A 20,261-nucleotide genomic window follows, 5' to 3' on the forward strand; every position below is an offset into this window, starting at 1 on the left:
ATCCACAGACCTTGTTTCATCAACCGTGCTTAAGTATATTTAGCCTTATTGCAGAATTCAGATTCTTTAAGAAGTTGCCCATAGAATTTAGATTTTAGATTTAACTTATTTCTGTAACAAACCACAATTTTTGTTGCACTCAAAAACTTAATTACTATTTCATTTAGCAGGATCCTGATTTTACTTTTCACTTTTTTTTCTTAAAAACAACAAAAACACATTTTCTATCTGACAAAAAACTTTTATACTGTGTATATTACTCATTATGGCCATCTATCCAGAAACCAAGTCTATTCAACCTAGCTTAACTTTCTTTATATAATAATTTTAGTAATTAGATTGAAACCTGTAGCAGATTAAATCTAATATTGAAAAAGGCATTTACCCAATAATTCATCAGTTCTAATACATACATACATAACATAAGACAAACAATGGAATGGAGAACAACTTACGACTGGTAAGAAGTCATGTCGATATATTGCTGCTTGATTGTGGATGTCCTGGTTTCTAAGGTGATCTGGATCTTGTTATCATCCAACATGGCAACAGCAGGGTCGTCTCTAGGCAACTGAGGACTGGATCTCTTACCCACAAGTGTCAGGGATCTCAGCAGCTGTAGTGAAAGGCATATACAGTAAAAACTGACCTAACAGTCACTTGAGAATAACGGTCAATTGCAGACAACAATCAGTCTGGATTCCCCCTGACGAAAATCACTCTATATTACACTTAAGAATAACGGTCAATTGTCCATAACAACCAACGGCCAGTATATTTAACTCCGAATGTTAAATTTGAACTGAAAACAACAGTCATGCCTCAGTCATTTCAAGTCACAAAAATTAAGAACACAAACGAAACAGGTGCACGTAACAATAAGAATGTGTATCGGAAGCAATTATCGGTTGCATTCATATCCACTAAGCTTGAGTGCGCTATTGCTGATACGGTGTTAAAAACAACACAATTAAAGCTCGCAAGTGTTGTTATAAGGCGATAAAAGGACTACTAATGAAATGTATATTTTTCCTGAACAGACGATCACTAATCATTAGTGATTGTCTGTTCGGGAAAAATATACATTGCATTACAACTTTTATAACAAACTACATATTTTTAATAAGATTTTGACGTCTTTTTCTTTGAATGAATGATACAGTTATACCGTAGTTTCGGTTTATGACAGCCAATGTATGTTTTTTTTGGACGTGACGTCAATGACATGTGAAACATTTACTTTAAAATACATCCAAATGAATTTTATACGAACTCTCGGATTTACTGAATGAGCGAGATGCATGAGTAAACAACAATGCTATCGTTTATTGAAACTGACTAGTGATACCTGTATTTTCATGTCCTTTACTCGGACACTAGTGTTGTTGGTGATAATGAGACGTAACTTGAGATTCTCTCCACTGCGATTCACATTCTCACACAACCTGCTCAAACATACATTTAATATTTATTTTTTAAAACAACAAAATGCAAGCACAACAACAAATATGATAATTTCCAGTAATCATTGTTCAAGAAAAAAACATTCAGAAAAGTGCCTTAATCAACAACCTTATATTTAAGATTAAACCAGATGTCCCCAAATATGCCTGATTGAAGTACCAATATTTTTGAGTTTATCAAATTAAATAGTATTCATGGTTCAAACAAAAATCTCAAACCTAAATTCAAGCACTTTTCAAGGACTTTTTAAGGCCAAATTTTCATTTTCAAGGCCGAGAACCGTATGTTAGTTTCCTTAAAAAAAATGCATTTTCAAGCCAGATTAACACAGTATATATCATTTATTTGCTGTAACACATTAAACTAATTTCACAATAAATCATTTGTGTTATTTCTAATTATTACATACACATAAATGTTATCCATCCTTAACTCAATGAGTCTCACATATGTATTTACTTTTTAAAGTTATTACAAACAAACACACTGTCTCTTTATATGCTCACATCAAACAGACTAGTTCATTTCATTTAAACAGAAGTCAGTTACTATAACATTTTGTATTTCACAGGGCTGTTGTTGTTAATGTCTGTTTTAGATTGCACAGTTTTAACAATAGCACCTTCCTGTTTCACCAAAAAGCACAATGCAGGACCCCTGTTTGCTTCTCAATTTCATGTTTTCTTTGTGGGTTTCCCCTTTATCGTGGCTTTTCAAAGCGCTTTAACCCATTTCCCCCGACACCAATGGTCTTTATATAGACCCAACAATGTGCTTTTCAAATGTCATTTGTTTTCTGTTCCGAGGAACATTCATAAGTTTCGCGCAAAACATAACGATAAACGTCATTTTGACAACTTCTTTATGACCAGAAAATAGCGCCATGAATATTCATGTTTAAAGAATGTTGACGGATCGTATAAGTTGTAATTATTTAAGCATTTTTCTGCATATCATCGGTGTTTATGACCAGAAAGTAGCGCCAGGAATATTCAGTTAACCACTCTGGTTTGAAACGACACTTCCCCATCGCTGAATTTTTACTCGCGAAAATTGATCACAATGGCGAACCTCTGACGTAGTACATATAATATGTGACGTTTACACTTAATGTTTCGTACCCAATAGTGTACGAAACTTATATTTTGGTACACATTTTTTGCGCGAAGGAATTTATGATAAATTTTCGTAATATTTTCCTTAAGAACGATTTAAGTTTATGGCGATGATAAAAGTAATTTTGAATAAAATAAAAATTTTCAAGGCTTTTTTACATGAAATAAGTATTTTTCTAGCACTTTTTCAAGGCCAACCTTTGTTCAAGGGCTTTTCAAGCCTAGGACTCGTTTTCAAGCACTTTTCAAGCCCTGTGCGAACCCTGTATACAGACGCAGGACTGAATGTCCTGTAAGATTTTAAAATTTTCATGATCATATCTATATTTATGTATTATGAATGTCAATTTTGTCCATTTCTTGTCCCACAATCACAGGACTGGTGTCTGTTTTAGGACTGTCTTTAAGATATATAAGTTATTTAAATACAATATTAACCTCAAAAACAATTTATTTAAAACAAGAGATTGCCAAGCAATATGGTCCCCTACCGGCTCAACCATTGTCGGAAATTTTACCATTGTCAGAAAAAAAAACAATTGTTGCCATAGCAACCAGAATTTTTGACGTAGGAACACAATGAAATGACGTGCATAATGTCCATATTGACATCTATCCATGTTTCAAGTTTCATGAAAAAATATATGGAACTTTTAAAGTTATCGCAGGATCCAGAAAACCACCATTTTCAGCAGTATTTCTAGTCTATTTGTTGCCATAGCAACCATAATTTTTGACGTAGGAACACAATGAAATGACTTGCATAATGTCCATATTGCATCTATCCATGTTTCAAGTTTCATGAAAAAATACTAAGAACTTTTAAAGTTATCGCAGGATCCAGAAAAGTGTGACTGACTGACAGACGGACAGAGCGCAAACCACAAGTCCCCTCCGGTGAAACCGGTAGTGGACAAAAACAACAACTGAATTATTGTTAAAATTAACAAGCAAATTCGTTGAATTTAAATCCCCAGCCATTATACTTCTGGATACAAAAGTTTTCTGGATGGACAACGCCAACATGTATCATCCTCTTATCCATATATATATATATATATATATATACTCATACAAAGTTTCAATGAAATCCGTCAAAGCACTTCCAAGATATGGCTCCGGACACACAATATTTTTTTTTTCAAGATACAAAGGGCCATAACTCCGTTATTACCTGATGGTGTACAATTCCATTTGGCGTGCATGATCCTCTTATCCATATATATACTCATATCAAGTTTCAAGGAAATTCGCCATGGCACCTCTAAGATATGGCTCCAGACGGACGGACGACAGAGAGATGGAAAGACGGACAAACGGACAACGCCAAAACAATATCTCTCCGCCTATGGCGTAGGATAATTAATAATAACTATCAAACACAGTTAGTACAGCTCACCTACTGTCAAAAATCGAATATTCATAAAATCAATACAATATTATGAAATCAATAAAATGAATAATTTGATTTATCTCTTTAAAATACATACTAACAAGAGCACCGCATAACAGTAGCCACGCTCGGCTGCGAAAGCTTGTCAGAACAATTATATTTTTTTTAGAGGTCACAGTGAGCTTGACCTTTGACCTAGTCACCCAAAATGGGTGTGGCGTGTAGAAATCATTAAGGTGCATCTTCATATGAAGTTTCAAAGTTGTAGGTGGAAGCACTTTGATTTTAGAGCCAATGTTAAGGTTTTAGCACGACGCCGGCGGACGGCGGACAAAGAGCAGGCTATGACAATAGATCGGGTTTTCTCCGAAAACAGCCTCGCTTATATATTAGAATAAACTAATATAATAAAAGAATAATTCAAACAAATTAGAATATAGTGAAAATCTAAATAAAACAATATTCATCAACACTGAGCATTTGGCAGTATTTATAGAAGAATGAAAATCATGTTATTTTTAGAAATACCTTTACAGAATTGAGAAATTCTACACCATCAAAAACACTATCAAAAAATAAACCTATATTTCATGACTATTAGTTCATATAGCATATGATTATCTAGCTATTATCATAGTACATGCTCACAGTCTTCATGAAATTTTAAATATATGGACTGTTCCTCCCTCGTGTATAAGCCACTAAAAAAGACTACATTTAATAGGACCTTGTCACTTAAACCATCTTCATTCACTATATTGAATTGAATAGACTATAGAGACAATTTAACATGATTTTAGACTGTCTATACCTGTTGGTTTCAAGTTTTTTTTTTTTCACAACTATTATTTAAATGAAGGTCCATAGATGGACATGTAACAAGACTATTGCCAAGCAATAAAAGTCCCCTACCTGCTCCACCATTGTCAGAAATTCCACCATTGTCAGAATTTTTTTTTATTTGTTGCCAAAGCAACCAGAATTTTTGACGTGGAAAAAAATGAAATGACGTGCATAATGTCCATATTGCCATCTATCCATGTTCTAAGTTTCATGAAAAAATATTAAGAACTTTTAAAGTTATCGCAGGATCCAGAAAACCACCATTTTCAGCAGTATTTCTAGTCTATTTGTTGCTATAGCAACCGTAATTTTTGACGTAGAAACAAAATGAAATGATATGCATAATGTTCATATTTCCATCTATCCATGTTTAAAGTTTCATGAAAAAATATTAAGAACTTTTAAAGTTATCGCAGGATCCAGAAAAAAACACCTTTTTTAGCAGTATTTCTAGTCTATTTGTTTCCATAGCAACCAGAAGTTTTGACATAGGAACAAAAAGAAATGACATGCATAATGTCCATATTGCCATCTATCCATGTTTCAAGTTTCATGAAAAAATATTGAGAACTGTTTAAGTTATCGCAGGATCCAGAAAAAAACACCATTTTCAGCAGTACTTCTAGTCTATTTGTTGCAATAGCAACCACAATTTTTGACGTGCATAATCTCCATATTGCCATCTATCCAGATTTCAAGTTTCATGAAAAAATATGAAGAACTTTCAAAGTATCGCAGGATCCAGAAAAGTGTGACGGACAGACTGACAGACAGACTGACAGACAGACAGAGTGCAAACCATAAGTCCCCTCCGGTGAAACCGGTAGGACACTAATAATACAGGCTGTAATAAGTTAAGAATACCTTAATGAAGGGCACCTCACCTTGCAGTGAAGTGAATGTTCTTTGTGAATAGCAGGAGAAAGCGGACGGGTGAAGCCCAATGACAGCTGGGGAGAAGATGGGCTGGATCTAACAGAGGCTCACCAATGGCTACACATAGGCATCTCTGCAAAGGAAGTGCAGTGCTGCATCAGGATTTACTAAGGTACAGGATGATACTTCATGGGTGTTACATAGGGTACAGTTAAGGATGACACAGAAAGCATATGGGAGGGGGGAGGGGGAGGGGGGCAGGGAGGAGAGGTGAAGCTAGAGGTGACACAGTGGGAGGAGTACAGGTTTACAGTTAGTTAGATACTGCCAAATAACATACATACAACAGCTTAAAAACCCAGACCCACTTTGAGTAGAACTGCAACTAGAAAAGAATGTATGTCAACAGCCAAGTAACAGCTGACATCCTAAGAAAGCTACTGGCTGATGGAAGGTTGCTACAGGATATTGCTAACCTGCAAGTCACTGCAAGTTCTGAGGAGAATATCAAAGCTGTAGTTATCTTTAATGTGACAGTGTATGTTGATGGGAAATCTGTGCACTTAAGTCCCGGGGGAAGGTTATGCTGCACTTTCAGTTCTTTCTTGTCCTGTAATAAGGGAAGGAATGTGCAGGATTGGAGTAATTTAGTTATCAACAGTACATTTTACAAATAGCTGCTGAACTGACCTGTTTATTTGTATTATCACATCTTCCATATGCATGTACCATACATATCATTTGTCTATAATATTTATGATGGAGTGTAATTTTACCAATAATCGAAAAGTCTGAAAACATTAAGTTAATAAAAGGACTATATTTACAAGACAAGTAGCTTAAAAAAATATAATATACATACATGTATATATATATATATTTTAGAAGCAATTTTTCTCAATATCATTCATGCTAGCTGATAAATTGCTTGATAGAAACTTTTCTTATTTTACTCAAAGCATTATAATTACACTTCACATCTTTAAAGTGCAAAATAAATAATACACATTTTCAAGAGCAAATTCAAACTCAACAGGTGCTCTCTAAAAATCACTAAAAATTTGGATTAAGCAATTTTGATTTTGAATTTTAATATATATGGCTCAAAGATACGGGGATCAACACAAAAATTCCGAGTCATCGGAAGTTCCAACCAAATTATTTCACATATCATGTGTTTAATTATTAATAAATATTTTTAAACAGTTATACATAAAAAAATACTATTGATATCAAATTTATATTATAAATATTTTTAAGTTCAGCAAATGTCAACAAAGCACATTTACATGTAATAATCAGAACTAAGATACAAAACTTCCATAGGCACTTTCAATTTAAGTAATCACCGCAGAGAATTAACACAACACTATTTACTTATTTGTTAGATTATTTTCAAGAACTATGACGTCAGTTTGTGTGGTATTGATGAATTGCTTTAAGCACATGTAACTGTTAGGTTGTGTTTAAGCCAAAATTGTCAGAATGATGTTTCTACAAAAACCAAAGCTTGTATACAAAGTGTCATATTTTACTCAAACTAACAAATTATTTAGCCTATGAGAGTTTGCAACATCTGTAAAATCAATTTTTGTGTGACACTGACAGAGCGTCTATTCAATTAACAACTTAATGCAACTTAAATGGAGTTGGAGCCAAACAAACAAATGGAGGTAGGAAAATTAAACAAACACTTCGAGCCATCAGAAAATTAATTAATGTGAGCCTCACAAATTCAAGCTTAAGACAACAATTTATAATGCGTATATACAGAAAAAAGGTCATTCAGATAGACTTTGAGCAGACTGGACATTTGACCAGCAAGATAAAACCAACGAGAGTCAACTGTATTCTATATTAATGATAATGAATTATTTGAAGTATACATAGCCATCAAATATCATGAAGGAAACTCTTGGTGTCATGTAAACTTGTGCTTTTCATGATAGATATGTTTATAATTATGACATCCTAACTTAAGGTAAATTCTTTTCAAGGACTACTTTTTCAACTTTACTCAATATTTTGTGGAAGTAAGATAAGAATTATTCAATAATTTAAGTTCAAAATATCCATTAAAATTAAAAACAAAATTTAATGGATAAGAATTCAAAGCATGAGCTACTAAGCCTATACGAACGTCGATTGTTATTGTTTACATTTCGATATTTCCGCGCATGCGCATTGACTGGAGGGCAAAAACACTGGTTACAGTAACGTAAAGCATGTATAAAGGGCTTTTGTTTCGTCAATAATTTGATAACAAATGCGAAATAAAAATGAATATCTTTAAAAAAAAATAGTGCTAATATATAATATTTAGTACCAATAAATGTATATTCACATATATATATCAATCCCTCTTCATAAAAACAAAGTAGTTATAAGCATCAGAGTAAACGTGGTGGGAATACTAAATACTGACAATCCCACAAAACAAAACAATGAAATTGCCTTATTGTTTCTGATAGTAAGACTTGTATAAATGATATTGCACAAATAATAAAACACTAATTAATTTGATTATAATTATAAGTGGTATTGATAGGTTTTTTTTCATCAGCTTGTAAGAGGTGCATTTAATCAATTATCAAACAAAGCCAAAAACGGAATACATTAAAATTTTAAATGTTATGGTTATATACTTTTCCAATCAATAAATTTTCGTTTCGTTAACATTGAATGCCAATGTTAATAAATTTTAGCATACAAACGCGGAAAAAAAACCTGCATATTATGCAAATTGAATTGTCTTTGCATGTATATTGAAATATCTTTACTAGTGACACGAAGCGTATATTGTCATCTAGAGTCTGTGCTAGTGATAATTAGTGATAATTTAAAGTCTAGCATTCTATTATAAACACATTATAAATTTCATTTATTTAACGCAAGTATTTTTTACCATATTGTGAAAGCTTCTTTTCATGATGGTATTGTGTACACTATAGTAACGTAAAATCTTTACACGTACTAGCGAAGTTTACATTTGCCGGATCCCTTAATTACGTAGCAGTAATACTGCACAATATGTTAAAATTATAGTTATTGAACACTGTATTATTATGATTCAATTAACTGGCTAATATAATGCACTAGTTCCTGTTAATCCATTTCTGACAGATTTTGTCATTTTGTAATGTTAAAATATTTTATTGAAGCAACTTTTCTTTTTTGCTTTAAAATGTGGCTTTAATGATTTCTCAAAATGCCAAGAGATGTCATGGAGGTATCATGAATTGTGTTTAATGAACAGACAATCGTCTGCAACATGTGGTTTATGGCATGGACCCAATGTGCCTTGGTTTATGACAACCTGTTGTCTTTGTCTGGACGGTCTCTGATCATAACGAGATAATCGATTTGTGATGAACAAAGGTGCAATTTAACACCTATGCTGCAAAACAGAGTGTCAAAATTGGTGTAACAATTAAATAAATCAATAACATTAATCGATAAAATTTATTTAATGTGTAACAAGGTTAGTTTTTTTAGACATATAAAGGTTACTACATGCATATGTTGCTAACATCAAATCTATCTATTTGTTGTTTGTCTTCATCCTCATTTGTTTTCGTTCATTAAATCTATATTATTCTAAAAGAATTACAATTTATGAGACTTGTTTTAACTTCAAATGGTCGCGAAGAAGTGCAAGTAGAGAAATTTTGTGGTAACCATATACCAACGTGCTCTTAAATGGTTTGAAGTAAAAACAAATAATAACAACATTATTCAACAAAAGCACCGCCTTGCGGGTGCAGACCGCTCATCTATTTTCTTTTTAAAGGTGAACGGACTCTCATTTTCAATTACAAAGGAGGGAGGGGTGGAGTGAAGAGGGGTGTATAGTGTGGGGGGGTGGACATTTATCACATTATCTTCCAAAAATGCGAAAAAAATGCAAAAAAAATTAAAAATTCGGGGGGGGGGGGGGGGGGGGGGGAATTCGGGGGGGGGGGGGGCACGGGGGATGGTTTGGGTGGAGTCTATTGTGGTATGTCAGGTAAGAGTGGTTTTGTCAAAGTATCAATCAAATCTAATCATAAATAAAGACGTTATGGCAATTTTAGCAAAATTTAATAATTTGACCTTGAGAGTCAAGGTCATTCAAAGGTCAAGGTAAAATTCAACTTGCCAGGTACAGTAACCTCATGATAGCATGAAAGTATTTGAAGTTTGAAAGCAATAGCCTTGATACTGTAGGAATAAAGTGGACCTAAACACAAAACTTAACCAAATTTTCAATTTTCTAAGTATAAAAAGGGCACATAATTCTCTCAAAATGCCAGTCAGAGTTACATTACTTTGCCTGCACAGTCCACTTATGATAGTTAGTAAGTGTTGCAAGTATGAAAGCAATAGCTTTGATACTTAAGGAATAAAATGGATCTAAACACAAAACTTAACCAAAATTTTCAATTTTCTAAGTATAAAAAGGGCACATAATTCTGTCAAAATGCACGCCAGAGTTATCTAACTTTACCTGCCCAGTCCGCTCATGATAGTAAGTAAGTGTACCAAGTTTGAATGCAATAGCATTGATACTTTCTGAAAAAAGTGGACCTAAACGCAAAACTTAACCAAAATTTTCAATTTTCTAAGTATAAAAAGGGCACATAATTCAGTCAAAATGCACGCCAGAGTTATCTAACTTTGCCTGCCCAGTCCCCTCATGATAGTAAGTAAGTGTACCAAGTTTGAATGCAATAGCATTGATACTTTCTGAGAAAAGTGGACCTAAACGCAAAACTTAACCGGACGCCGACGCCAAGGTGATGACAATAGCTCATAATTTTTTTTCAATAAATAGATGAGCTAAAAATAAAGTTCCTTGCATGCTAATGTCTTTTCAGACATAATAAGTAAAATTATATTTGATATTATGCATGATAATCAACATTAGCGTTGATTTTGTCAAGGCAGTACTATGAGATAAATATTGAGATAGACCTTCTGTATATGCGCTTTTTGCCCTCCAGTAGAAACTCGGGTCATTAAGCAGGTGCGCGTGATGTCACTCGTCAACATTAGTATACAGAGTTCCATTACACTGTCTTGTCACATGGCTTTTGTGTGGAATCAAAATGGACTATATCGATTTATTTCTAAAGATCATAAACATATTTGAATTTACAACACAAGGTTGGATTCACTTAATATACTGCATTGTTATGGTATTATCTTAAGCAATTAATTGTTTATATTTCCAAAATAAAAACAAAAACAGCATAAATTATGTAAGGATAGGCAAGCCTCTCTGTGTAAACCTTTCCTCAACTTGTCACATAAATTCAAGGACGCTAAGACACTTACCTAATATTCTCTATATATCTTTAAGCTATATGTTGGTGACCTTGGGGTTAAACATGACAATTAGCAGTTTTTAGTGTAGTTAAACATAATTATATAACTTCATTTTTCATATGTTAAACACTGAAATACGAGCTTTTGCCATGCTAAACAGACACAACAGCAAATATGACGTAAAAGACATAAGATGATATAACAATCAAATTGATGTACTATAAATGCTGCAACACAACTCTTCAGGCTAACTAAATTTGCAGTTTATTCAAGTATGTTGTTATGTACGTTTAACAAAAAATAAAAAATAAATAAAACAAGGGCTGTTTGTAAAACATGCATGCCCCCCATATGGGTTGTCAGTTGTAGTGACAGCCAATGTGTGAATATGTTTTTTGTCACCGTCACCTTGACCTTTGACCTAGTGACCTGAAAATCAATAGGGGTCATCTGCCAGTCATAATCAATGTACCTATGAAGTTTCATGATCCTAACCTAATTATTCTTGAGTTATCATCAGGAAACCATTTTACTGTTTTGAGTCACTGTGACCTTGACCTTTGACCTAGTGACCTGAAAATTAAAAGGTCATCTGCCAGTCATGATCAATGTACCTATGAAGTTTCATGATCCTAGGCGTGAGCATTCTTGAGTTATCATCCGGAAACCATTTTACTATTTCTAGTCACTGTGACTTTGACCTTTGACCTAGTGACCTGAAAATAAATAGGGGTCATCTGCCAGTCATTATCAATGTACCTATGAAGTTTCATGATCCTAGGCGTAAACATTCTTGAGTTATCATCCAGAAACCATTTTACTGTTTCGAGTCACTGTGACCTTGACCTTTGACCTAGTGACCTGAAAATCAATAGGGGTCATCTGCCAGTCATGATCAATGTTCCTATGAAGTTTCATGATCCTAGGCGTAAGCATTCTTGAGTTATTATCCGGAAACCATTTTACTGTTTCGAGTCACTGTGACCTTGACCTTTGACCTAGTGACCTGAAAATCAATAGGGGTCATCTGCCAGTCATGATCAATGTACCTATGAAGTTTCATGATCCTAGGCTTAAGCATTCTTGAGTTATCATCCGGAAACCATTTTACTGTTTAGAGTCACTGTGACCTTGACCTTTGACCTACTGACCTGAAAATCAATAGGGGTCATCTGCCAGTCATGATCAATGTACCTATGAAGTTTCATGATCCTAGGACTAAGCGTTCTTGAGTTATCATCCGGAAACCGTTTTACTGTTTCGAGTCAATATGACCTTGACCTTTGACCTAGTGACCTGAAAATCAATAGGGGTCATCTGCCAGTCATGATCAATGTACCTATGAAGTTTCATGATCCTAGGCCTAAGCGTTCTTGAGTTATCATCAAGAAACCATCTGGTTCACAGACCTACCGACGGACTTACCTACGGACAGATGGAATGACCGACCGACATGTGCAAAACAATATACCCCCTCTTCTTTGAAGGGGGGCATAAAAAGGCTTGTGTTTCAGTTGACAATGACTATGGGGTGTTCCTGTTTTTTTCTTACTATTTGACATCAATCTCACTGATGAAAAGCTTCAAGTACTAAGAGCACACATATTGCGAGTATTTTTTATCAACTCGTTTAATATTAATACTAAACAATAACATTAACCTTAGTTCAATATTGTCTGTATTTTACAATCTGAGTATACAGTCCAACCCGTACTTCCGGTCACCCCTCATCGCCAGTCACCCGGTGTAGGCGGCTGGTCTGTGCAGCGACCGTCGATAAACACTATATAATGCATCCCTCTTAAGCGGTAACCCCGTTTCTCCGGCCAGCGGCCAGCAATTTTGCATCTCAAATGTTAAATTCCCCCCATATGAGTGGTCACGGGCAAGTAAGTCAGTCATGTACATTAGCAAAATTACACAGACGCAACGGCGAAAAAATCGATATGTTCTTCCAGTCTGCGGTTTAGGCTCTGTAGTACTGAAGCGTGATGTGTGATAAACATTTTGACAGCCAGTTTGCAAATTGCAATTAATTAGCGGCGGATTATCGGGTTAAAAGCAATATGCGACCGTTTGATCTTTTTGTTTCCGCACGTGCGAATATCACCTATTATTACTGGGGAATTAAAGGAGATTCTTAATTTATAATTTATTATTTGTAGCTTATACTATTTAAAGCACACATTTATGACAATTATCGGCTAATTAAAAGTTAAAAAGAACAACAAAACTTCTAACCAAAATCAACTGATCTACATGTTCTCTGTGCTACAAAGTTTTTATCCAAAAATCAATACACGCATGCTTTCGAACCATGGGTATGGCGTGACATCGTACATTGGTGCATAATTTTCGCGCGCTTTTGTCGGGACAAAGGAAATACACGATGCTAGAATTTGTAAACGTCTTGTTAACATTAAACAATCGGGAGTGTGTTTCGGATTACAAATTATTATTCTCATTTGGGAATAAAACAAAACATATATTTGTTTTATATTTACAATGATTTCAATATTAATTTTGATAAAACCCTTTACGCGGCGAAAAAATGTTTTTATAATATTATGCATGAAAAGCACGATTACCAGGAGGATTACACCCGGTTGCTATTATCAGTCTCTTAAGTAACTGGCCACGATTTTATCGTGAAGGAGATCACTGTCGGGACCAAATCGTGCGGAAGGTATTCAAAGCCATAAAACTGCAATAAACTGATTAAATTATCGATTTATAGTATCACAGGAGTTATTCACGCATAACTGATTCACAACTGTTCTTATCTTAAGTGCATTGGGGCCATACAACGCGCATTGTGTAAACAATGAATCATGAGAATGATTCTTTTTTATTGACTTGATTCTGATGATGATGATATTGATGATGATAAGAAAGATGAATAAAATATTTTTTGAATGAAAATGTTGTCTTATAGCTGATTTTAGAAAGGAAGAAATACAATTATTTTAAGTCTTTACATTTGTACATGAACACATATTTACCATTTTGTTTATACAAAAATTGAACAGTTGGCCATGCACTCATCAACTCCAGACTCTCTACGACCCAACCCCCTTTTAAGAGGCCACCCCGCTTAAGCAGCCAATTTGGCTGTTTCCCTTGACTGGCTGCTTAAGAGGGGTTGGACTGTAACTCTATTAAAATGCACAAATTGTGACTGGAAAATTTGAAAAAAGTTCTTACTGCAAACTCTATGGGGTTATTAAAACTTTTAAGCATTACATTTTAATTGGTATTTAAACCCCTTTTTCTGTCAAACAGTTGTACATTAGTAATAACAACAGCCAAATCATGTTGGGCTTTAAAGGGTTTTACCTTCAACAGATGTTCTGCCCCTATCACAGCCACCTCAAGTTTGTATTCAACTGTGGCACGCCATCGGATTTCATCATTCTCTTTGGAAGCTTCAAATGTGCCTACAATACAGTTTCTGGTATTTTTCATGTTGTCTTTTTCATTGTATATGACCGGCGTCATGCCAAAAATGGGTGTTATGCAATATGCGGAAAAAAAGGAAAAACAAAGACCCATTATTCTGCAAAAACTTGTCACAGCAAAATTTCTTTCTTTTTTATAATCTACACAACCACTCAGTAGTTATAAACAGGAGTTAAAAACACAAAATTTTGGAAACTATATATTCTTAAGTTGAAAACCAGACAAAGGGGCATAATTCTGCGCAGCCAAAATTTCATATTTTACAATCATCTACACACTAAGTCATACAACTATGAGAGTATGAGCAAGATCCATACAGTAGATAAAAATGAATTGATAACACTAGCGTTGGAATGTATAAGACTACATGCATACTAACTGACGGACAAGTGCGATGAAATTACATATTACCTGCCGTTTTTAGAGATATTGTAATTTCAAAGGATCATTTTTATAAATAAGCCTTAATAAACATGTCATTTCACATGCTTATATTGACTAAAGGAGAAATGCCATACTTTTTAAAACACGTTAAAATCCTTTATTTATTTGAATATAAAAACGTTTCCACACCTCACATCGATTCAATAATGGTATTGTTAGCGAGAACAATTACAACAAAGTCACACATTTTCACACATTCGAAATTACTCGCCATTTTCTTTCAAACTGGAAGTGACATAAATTCGACAAATGTTAATGCTCTCAAAAACAGACCCGCATGATAGAGGGCTTCGAATGTGATATTTCTCGCAATTTAAGTAAGAAAAAATGATGCAAAATGGAAGATGATAGTGATTATCAAGAGTTTTCCATTGAACTGTGCATTGACGAGCCAAATTTAGTTACTTTCAAAAATTAATCTGACTCGGAAAGTTAGGAATCTTGTGTCAATTCTCAAGATGACCAATTAAGTAAGTTTTTGTTAGAAAATTAGGAAATATCATTGATACTGACAAGCACACATAATACTTTTAAAACTTTCATTTTTTTACAACCCAGACCACAATCTGAGTTATTTATTAGTTGACATATAATTATCCATTTTTAAGCTGTTCTACTTATTCACCTAATTGTCCTTAATAATACGCAAAGGGTTCAAATAAATTTTGGGGCATGAAAAGGGGCAACATTCTGCTAAATTGCAGGTTACAATTATAGAACTTGGTCAGCGACCTCACCAAATGACCCTCAATACATGTGTGAAGTTTTACTTCCAGAGCTGTATGCGTATGCTGAAACTGACATTTGGGTTTCAGTATAGCATAAACTACATGTATGTGGAGAAAAGTAGAGCTAAAAACAACAACAAAATAACTACCTGGGATCTCTGAAGACAATGGTATTTTGAATGGAAATAAAGTCTTCCCCAGCACCAATGGCTCTGAAATATGAAGTGTTTGAATAATTACCTCATTAAATGACCAAACAAACAAATCTCCTAAAAAAAAGAACTAAACAATATTGCCTTTCGCAGGATTTGAACCCCTGACCTTTAGACCTGCCACCACTAAACCACTCAGTCTTTTATATTTAACTGAAAAATTTAAACAATACAAACATATATTTAACTGAAAAATTTTAACAATACAAACAAAGTACATACATTTTCAAAATTAATGATAAAGAGCATCACTAAAGTTTTATTATTCTACTAATTTAGATGATCTAAACAGATAGTTGTAACTTTTTTAAATAGTTAATGGTATTACCGGTAATTTGCAAGTCTGAACATAATATATACATTTTCATATTTTGAACAAACTGTGAACACGTCCCTTTAAGCAAAGATCTAATCAAAATACAACAAAACCAACAATCCCATTAAGTCAGCGATCATCTTTTAAAGAAACTATGCACACTTATATACATGTACATGTACCATAAAAGTACGTTTCACTTTCTATACAAATGTAAATGCATCTTATATACCATAAATGTAAATTTATACCTATATAGAATATGATTGACAATATATTCATTTTTACTTAATCCCCCAATATTTGCCCTATACATATTGTAAGCTTGAGCTTTGTCAGAGTTTTTTTAATGAAAATCCATAGTGATTTTTCAATTATGTTCAACTTCAAGGGAAACTAACTCAGACATGTGTCTGGCACATAAGAACTTACCTGCCAAAGACTAACCACATTTTATGCAGATTGACTAAAATCAACCAGCAAGAAATACGTCCGACATGAGCGACTTTGATTTGCAAAGGTAAAATCAAAATTTCATACAAAGAAACTTTAATGATCAGCTCAGTTGTAGAGCATTCAAGCGTTATAAAATCTGTCCTCTTGTCTTCAATAACTACTTCAATCATAGAACATGTAAGTGCTATACAATCTGTCCTCTTGTCTTTAAAAAAAAAACACAGTCATAGAGCATCCAAGTGTTATAAAACCTGTCCTCTTTTCTTTAAAAACAACTACAGCATTGAATCCCTACCATCATCCTTATGAAGGACCTCATTATAGTTCATGTATTCTCGGTACTCTGTGTACTTCTGCACACGCTCATCATCCAGAATGCGTTTGTATTCATACTCATCTGTAATGCACATTGACCATACAGACATATATATACTTTTTTTAAAATCAAATTAATATCTCAATACTACACAGAAGAATTGTTGCGTTAAATTATTGAAACCATTATTTTTATAATTCCAGTTTTTTATCCAATTGTACAATGTTGAAAGATATTACAGAAAAGTTTTTTTTATTTATTGCAGAATAATAAAACGCTCAAGACAAATAATATTAAAGATACAATTTGCGTAAAAATAACATTAATGGTAAGATTCACATATCTACGGTGGCATAGAGGCGACATTCACTCCTCTTTTTTTAAATTGCACTCCTCTTTTTTCTATTTCATGGCCAGGACTTAGTAACTCGTGGCCACGAGTTAGCTATGTCCCGGCCACGAGATAGAAAAAAGGGGAGTGCAATTTAAAAAAAGAGGAGTGAATGTCACCTCTATGCCACCATACATATCTGTTAACTCTTTACTTACATTTCTCACAACCATAAAATGTCAGCCTAACACCTTGTCCACATGTTGGTGATGAGATTTTCAAGTACACTACTCTGAAAAAAGAAATTCTTGAACATTGGAATCAAGGGGTCTAGTTGGCTCAAAATTTAGGGAGAAGTCACTTCTCCATAAAAAATAGGGAGCATTGGTAACATCATTGAAAGAAATGATACATTTGCGTCATAGATCTTAGTTTTACATATATTTTGCGGCACATTAAAGGATAAGTGGTTTCTGTTCAGCGTTCAATCAACTCTTCACTTGTTTTATACAATAAGACATGTTAAGTGTTTAAAACCTACATTTTTCTGATTTCTAATTGATTGTTGATAATGATGGTTCTTTTAATTTTTGTTTCCTTTTTCCTGAACAGGTGTACTATATAAACTTCAATAGTAACAAACCAGTAATGTTCAGAATCTGTATACTTCCTTGTTAATTTTAAGCAATTCAACATTAAATCAAATTCATATTTTGTCCAAATATTTGTTTTAAATTAAAAATTCATTTAAAATCTCATCTTATTTCTCATTGATTGTTGAAAATGATGGTACTTTTATTTATTTTTTCCTTTTTCCTGAACAGGTGTACTATTAAACTTCAATTGTAACAAACCAGTAATGTTCAGAATCTTTATACTTCCTTGTTGATTTTAAGCAATTGAACATTTAATCAATTTCATATTTTGTACAAATTTTTTTTTAATTAAAAATTCATTTAAAATCTCATTTTACAGCAGAGATTCCAAATCTGACCTGTAAATGAGCCCCATATTTATTGCCAGTGCTAGGTTACTTCTTCGCATTTGATAATTCTCTCGATCTCTCTATCTCTCTATCAGTCAGTCCGTCTGTCGGTCTGGTCTGGTCTGGTCTGGTCTGGTCTGGTCTGGTCTGGTCTGGTCTGTCTGTCTGTCTGTCTGTCTGTCTGTCTGTCTGTCTGTCTGTCTGTCTGTCTGTCTGTCTGTCTGTCTGTCTGTCTGTCTGTCTGTCTGTCTGTCTGTCTGTCTGTCTGTCTGTCTGTCTGTCTGTCTGTCTGTCTGTCTGTCTGTCTGTCTGTCTGTCTGTCTGTCTGTCTGTCTGTCTGTCTGTCTGTCTGTCTGTCTGTCTGTCTGTCTATCTATCTATCTATACTGTCTTAACTCCCCTTTCGGGTATTATTCACAGGTATTCTTGAGTATTGTTTTTATAATGGGCCATTTAACTTTGCTTATTTGCAGCGCAAGGCAATTAATCAAGGCATCATCTATGAACAATTTTAAGAAGTCTTAAAGCTCCAGACTGTTCTTTTGAATGTTCAACTTAGCATGACCTGTAAATGGGGCAACTTATGGCTGAGAATCCTCCTATGTCCAATTCTCCACACCAAATTGATTTTAATCAGTAAATGTCTGGCACAACGTAAATCATTTAAAGGGGGAGATGTAACTTCGCCTTCATGAAAGTAATGTGCGAAATTAATATTCCCTGGGTGAACAAATTGCCCACTTCACCCACTCGCAAGACCCCTGTATGCATTGATTACGTTTCATATGCTTTGATTTCCTTCATGAAATATTACACCATATATTTTTGTACAAAATTGTTTGTTTGGGATTATATTCCTACCCACCAAAATTGAAAGTACTCCAATTTAACCTACTTGCTTGGTATTCAGCAACACACTGACTCAAATAAAAGTGTTAAATCTCTTTGAAAAAGCTTCATTCTTTATTTTATAAGGGTGTGAGTGTCACGATATGAACTTGGTCATGTTAACAGACAGGTTGTTTTGCTCAGTAAGGAGAGCACTTGACTTAATTAACAGATATCCTGAGTTCGATTGCGGACTGGTGACAAAATTTTCTCATCCTTTTTCATAAATAGGCCCGTAACGGTACTATTCCCATTTGGGTAAAAAACAAATCGCTGGTTAACTTAATAACCTCCTTATCATAATCTATATTGGGTTCAGTATTGTTACCAGACGGACAGATGGGCAACAAAGTCCCAGATTATTGTTACACAGTTGGGCAACACAGACCCTGATTATTGTTACACAGTTTACTTCATATCCGTGGAATTCATCATCACTACCAAGATATATGTACAAACACTCCTTAACATGAGTAGATGTCTTGAAAACGAATTTCTTTTACAAATTATTATAGATTGTGCCTGTGCACAGGTTTTGACTGTAAAACAATTATGATGAGACGACCCCTTGTCTCAAATAAGGTCACTCACATGACAAAACAGTTTTAAATGAGCCGTAACCAGTCAAATAAAGCAGGGCTATTTACACATACATTTTCATCAACATCATGGGTGGATTGCAACAGGCCAGTTATTAAAATGAATGGAATGGAACTGGTACTATAAAGTTTCTATACTTGGAAAGCTTGCACAAGTACAATCATCCATAAATAAGAAAGTATGAATATAAACATGGATTGAAAACTAGGGCACCATCATGCAAGTTTAAGCGGCCAAGTATTCGAGCTTTAAGGGAAAATCTAAACAATAGGCAGGAGACTCAAGTGGCATACAAATGAAGGAAGTAATCTAATGGTCGCGAAAATATATAACATTTTAGATATATACCCATATATTTCTTCTCCTGGTTTGTATTCGGATTTATTCGTGCGCAGATTAATTTCATTTCGCATCATCATAAATGACCAACCCGAAACAATATTGACTGTTCGCCAGAGTGATGAATTAACATCGTTCTATGGTTATTTTTGTGGAGCATCGTCGGTTACACTACACTCTCCTTAAACG

General features: G+C 34.2%; 1 protein-coding gene across 4 annotated transcripts in view; it reads right to left on the reverse strand.

Annotated features, from left to right (window-relative positions):
- LOC127865841 (uncharacterized) overlaps positions 1 to 20,259 on the reverse strand; it is a 24,811-nt gene extending 4,552 nt beyond the window's left edge. The window contains exons 1-8 of one of the 4 annotated variants that reach the window (XM_052405876.1): positions 20,082 to 20,259; positions 17,479 to 17,552; positions 16,909 to 17,010; positions 15,779 to 15,841; positions 14,335 to 14,435; positions 5,700 to 5,824; positions 1,349 to 1,445; positions 456 to 616 (exon numbers count right to left, since the gene is read on the reverse strand). In XM_052405876.1, the coding sequence (XP_052261836.1) occupies positions 456 to 616; positions 1,349 to 1,445; positions 5,700 to 5,824; positions 14,335 to 14,435; positions 15,779 to 15,841; positions 16,909 to 17,010; positions 17,479 to 17,552; positions 20,082 to 20,152 (794 nt within the window). In that variant the 5' untranslated portion in view covers positions 20,153 to 20,259. Of the gene's footprint in view, positions 1 to 455; positions 617 to 1,348; positions 1,446 to 5,699; positions 5,825 to 6,035; positions 6,077 to 6,167; positions 6,302 to 14,334; positions 14,436 to 15,778; positions 15,842 to 16,908; positions 17,011 to 17,478; positions 17,553 to 20,081 lie in introns of all 4 variants that reach the window. The other 3 variants (XM_052405878.1, XM_052405877.1, XM_052405874.1) reach the window with 3 other exon arrangements.
- Between the last annotated feature and the right edge of the window lie 2 nt (positions 20,260 to 20,261).

The sequence above is a fragment of the Dreissena polymorpha genome, chromosome 2 (assembly GCF_020536995.1).
Source record: "Dreissena polymorpha isolate Duluth1 chromosome 2, UMN_Dpol_1.0, whole genome shotgun sequence".
Taxonomy (NCBI): domain Eukaryota; kingdom Metazoa; phylum Mollusca; class Bivalvia; order Myida; family Dreissenidae; genus Dreissena; species Dreissena polymorpha.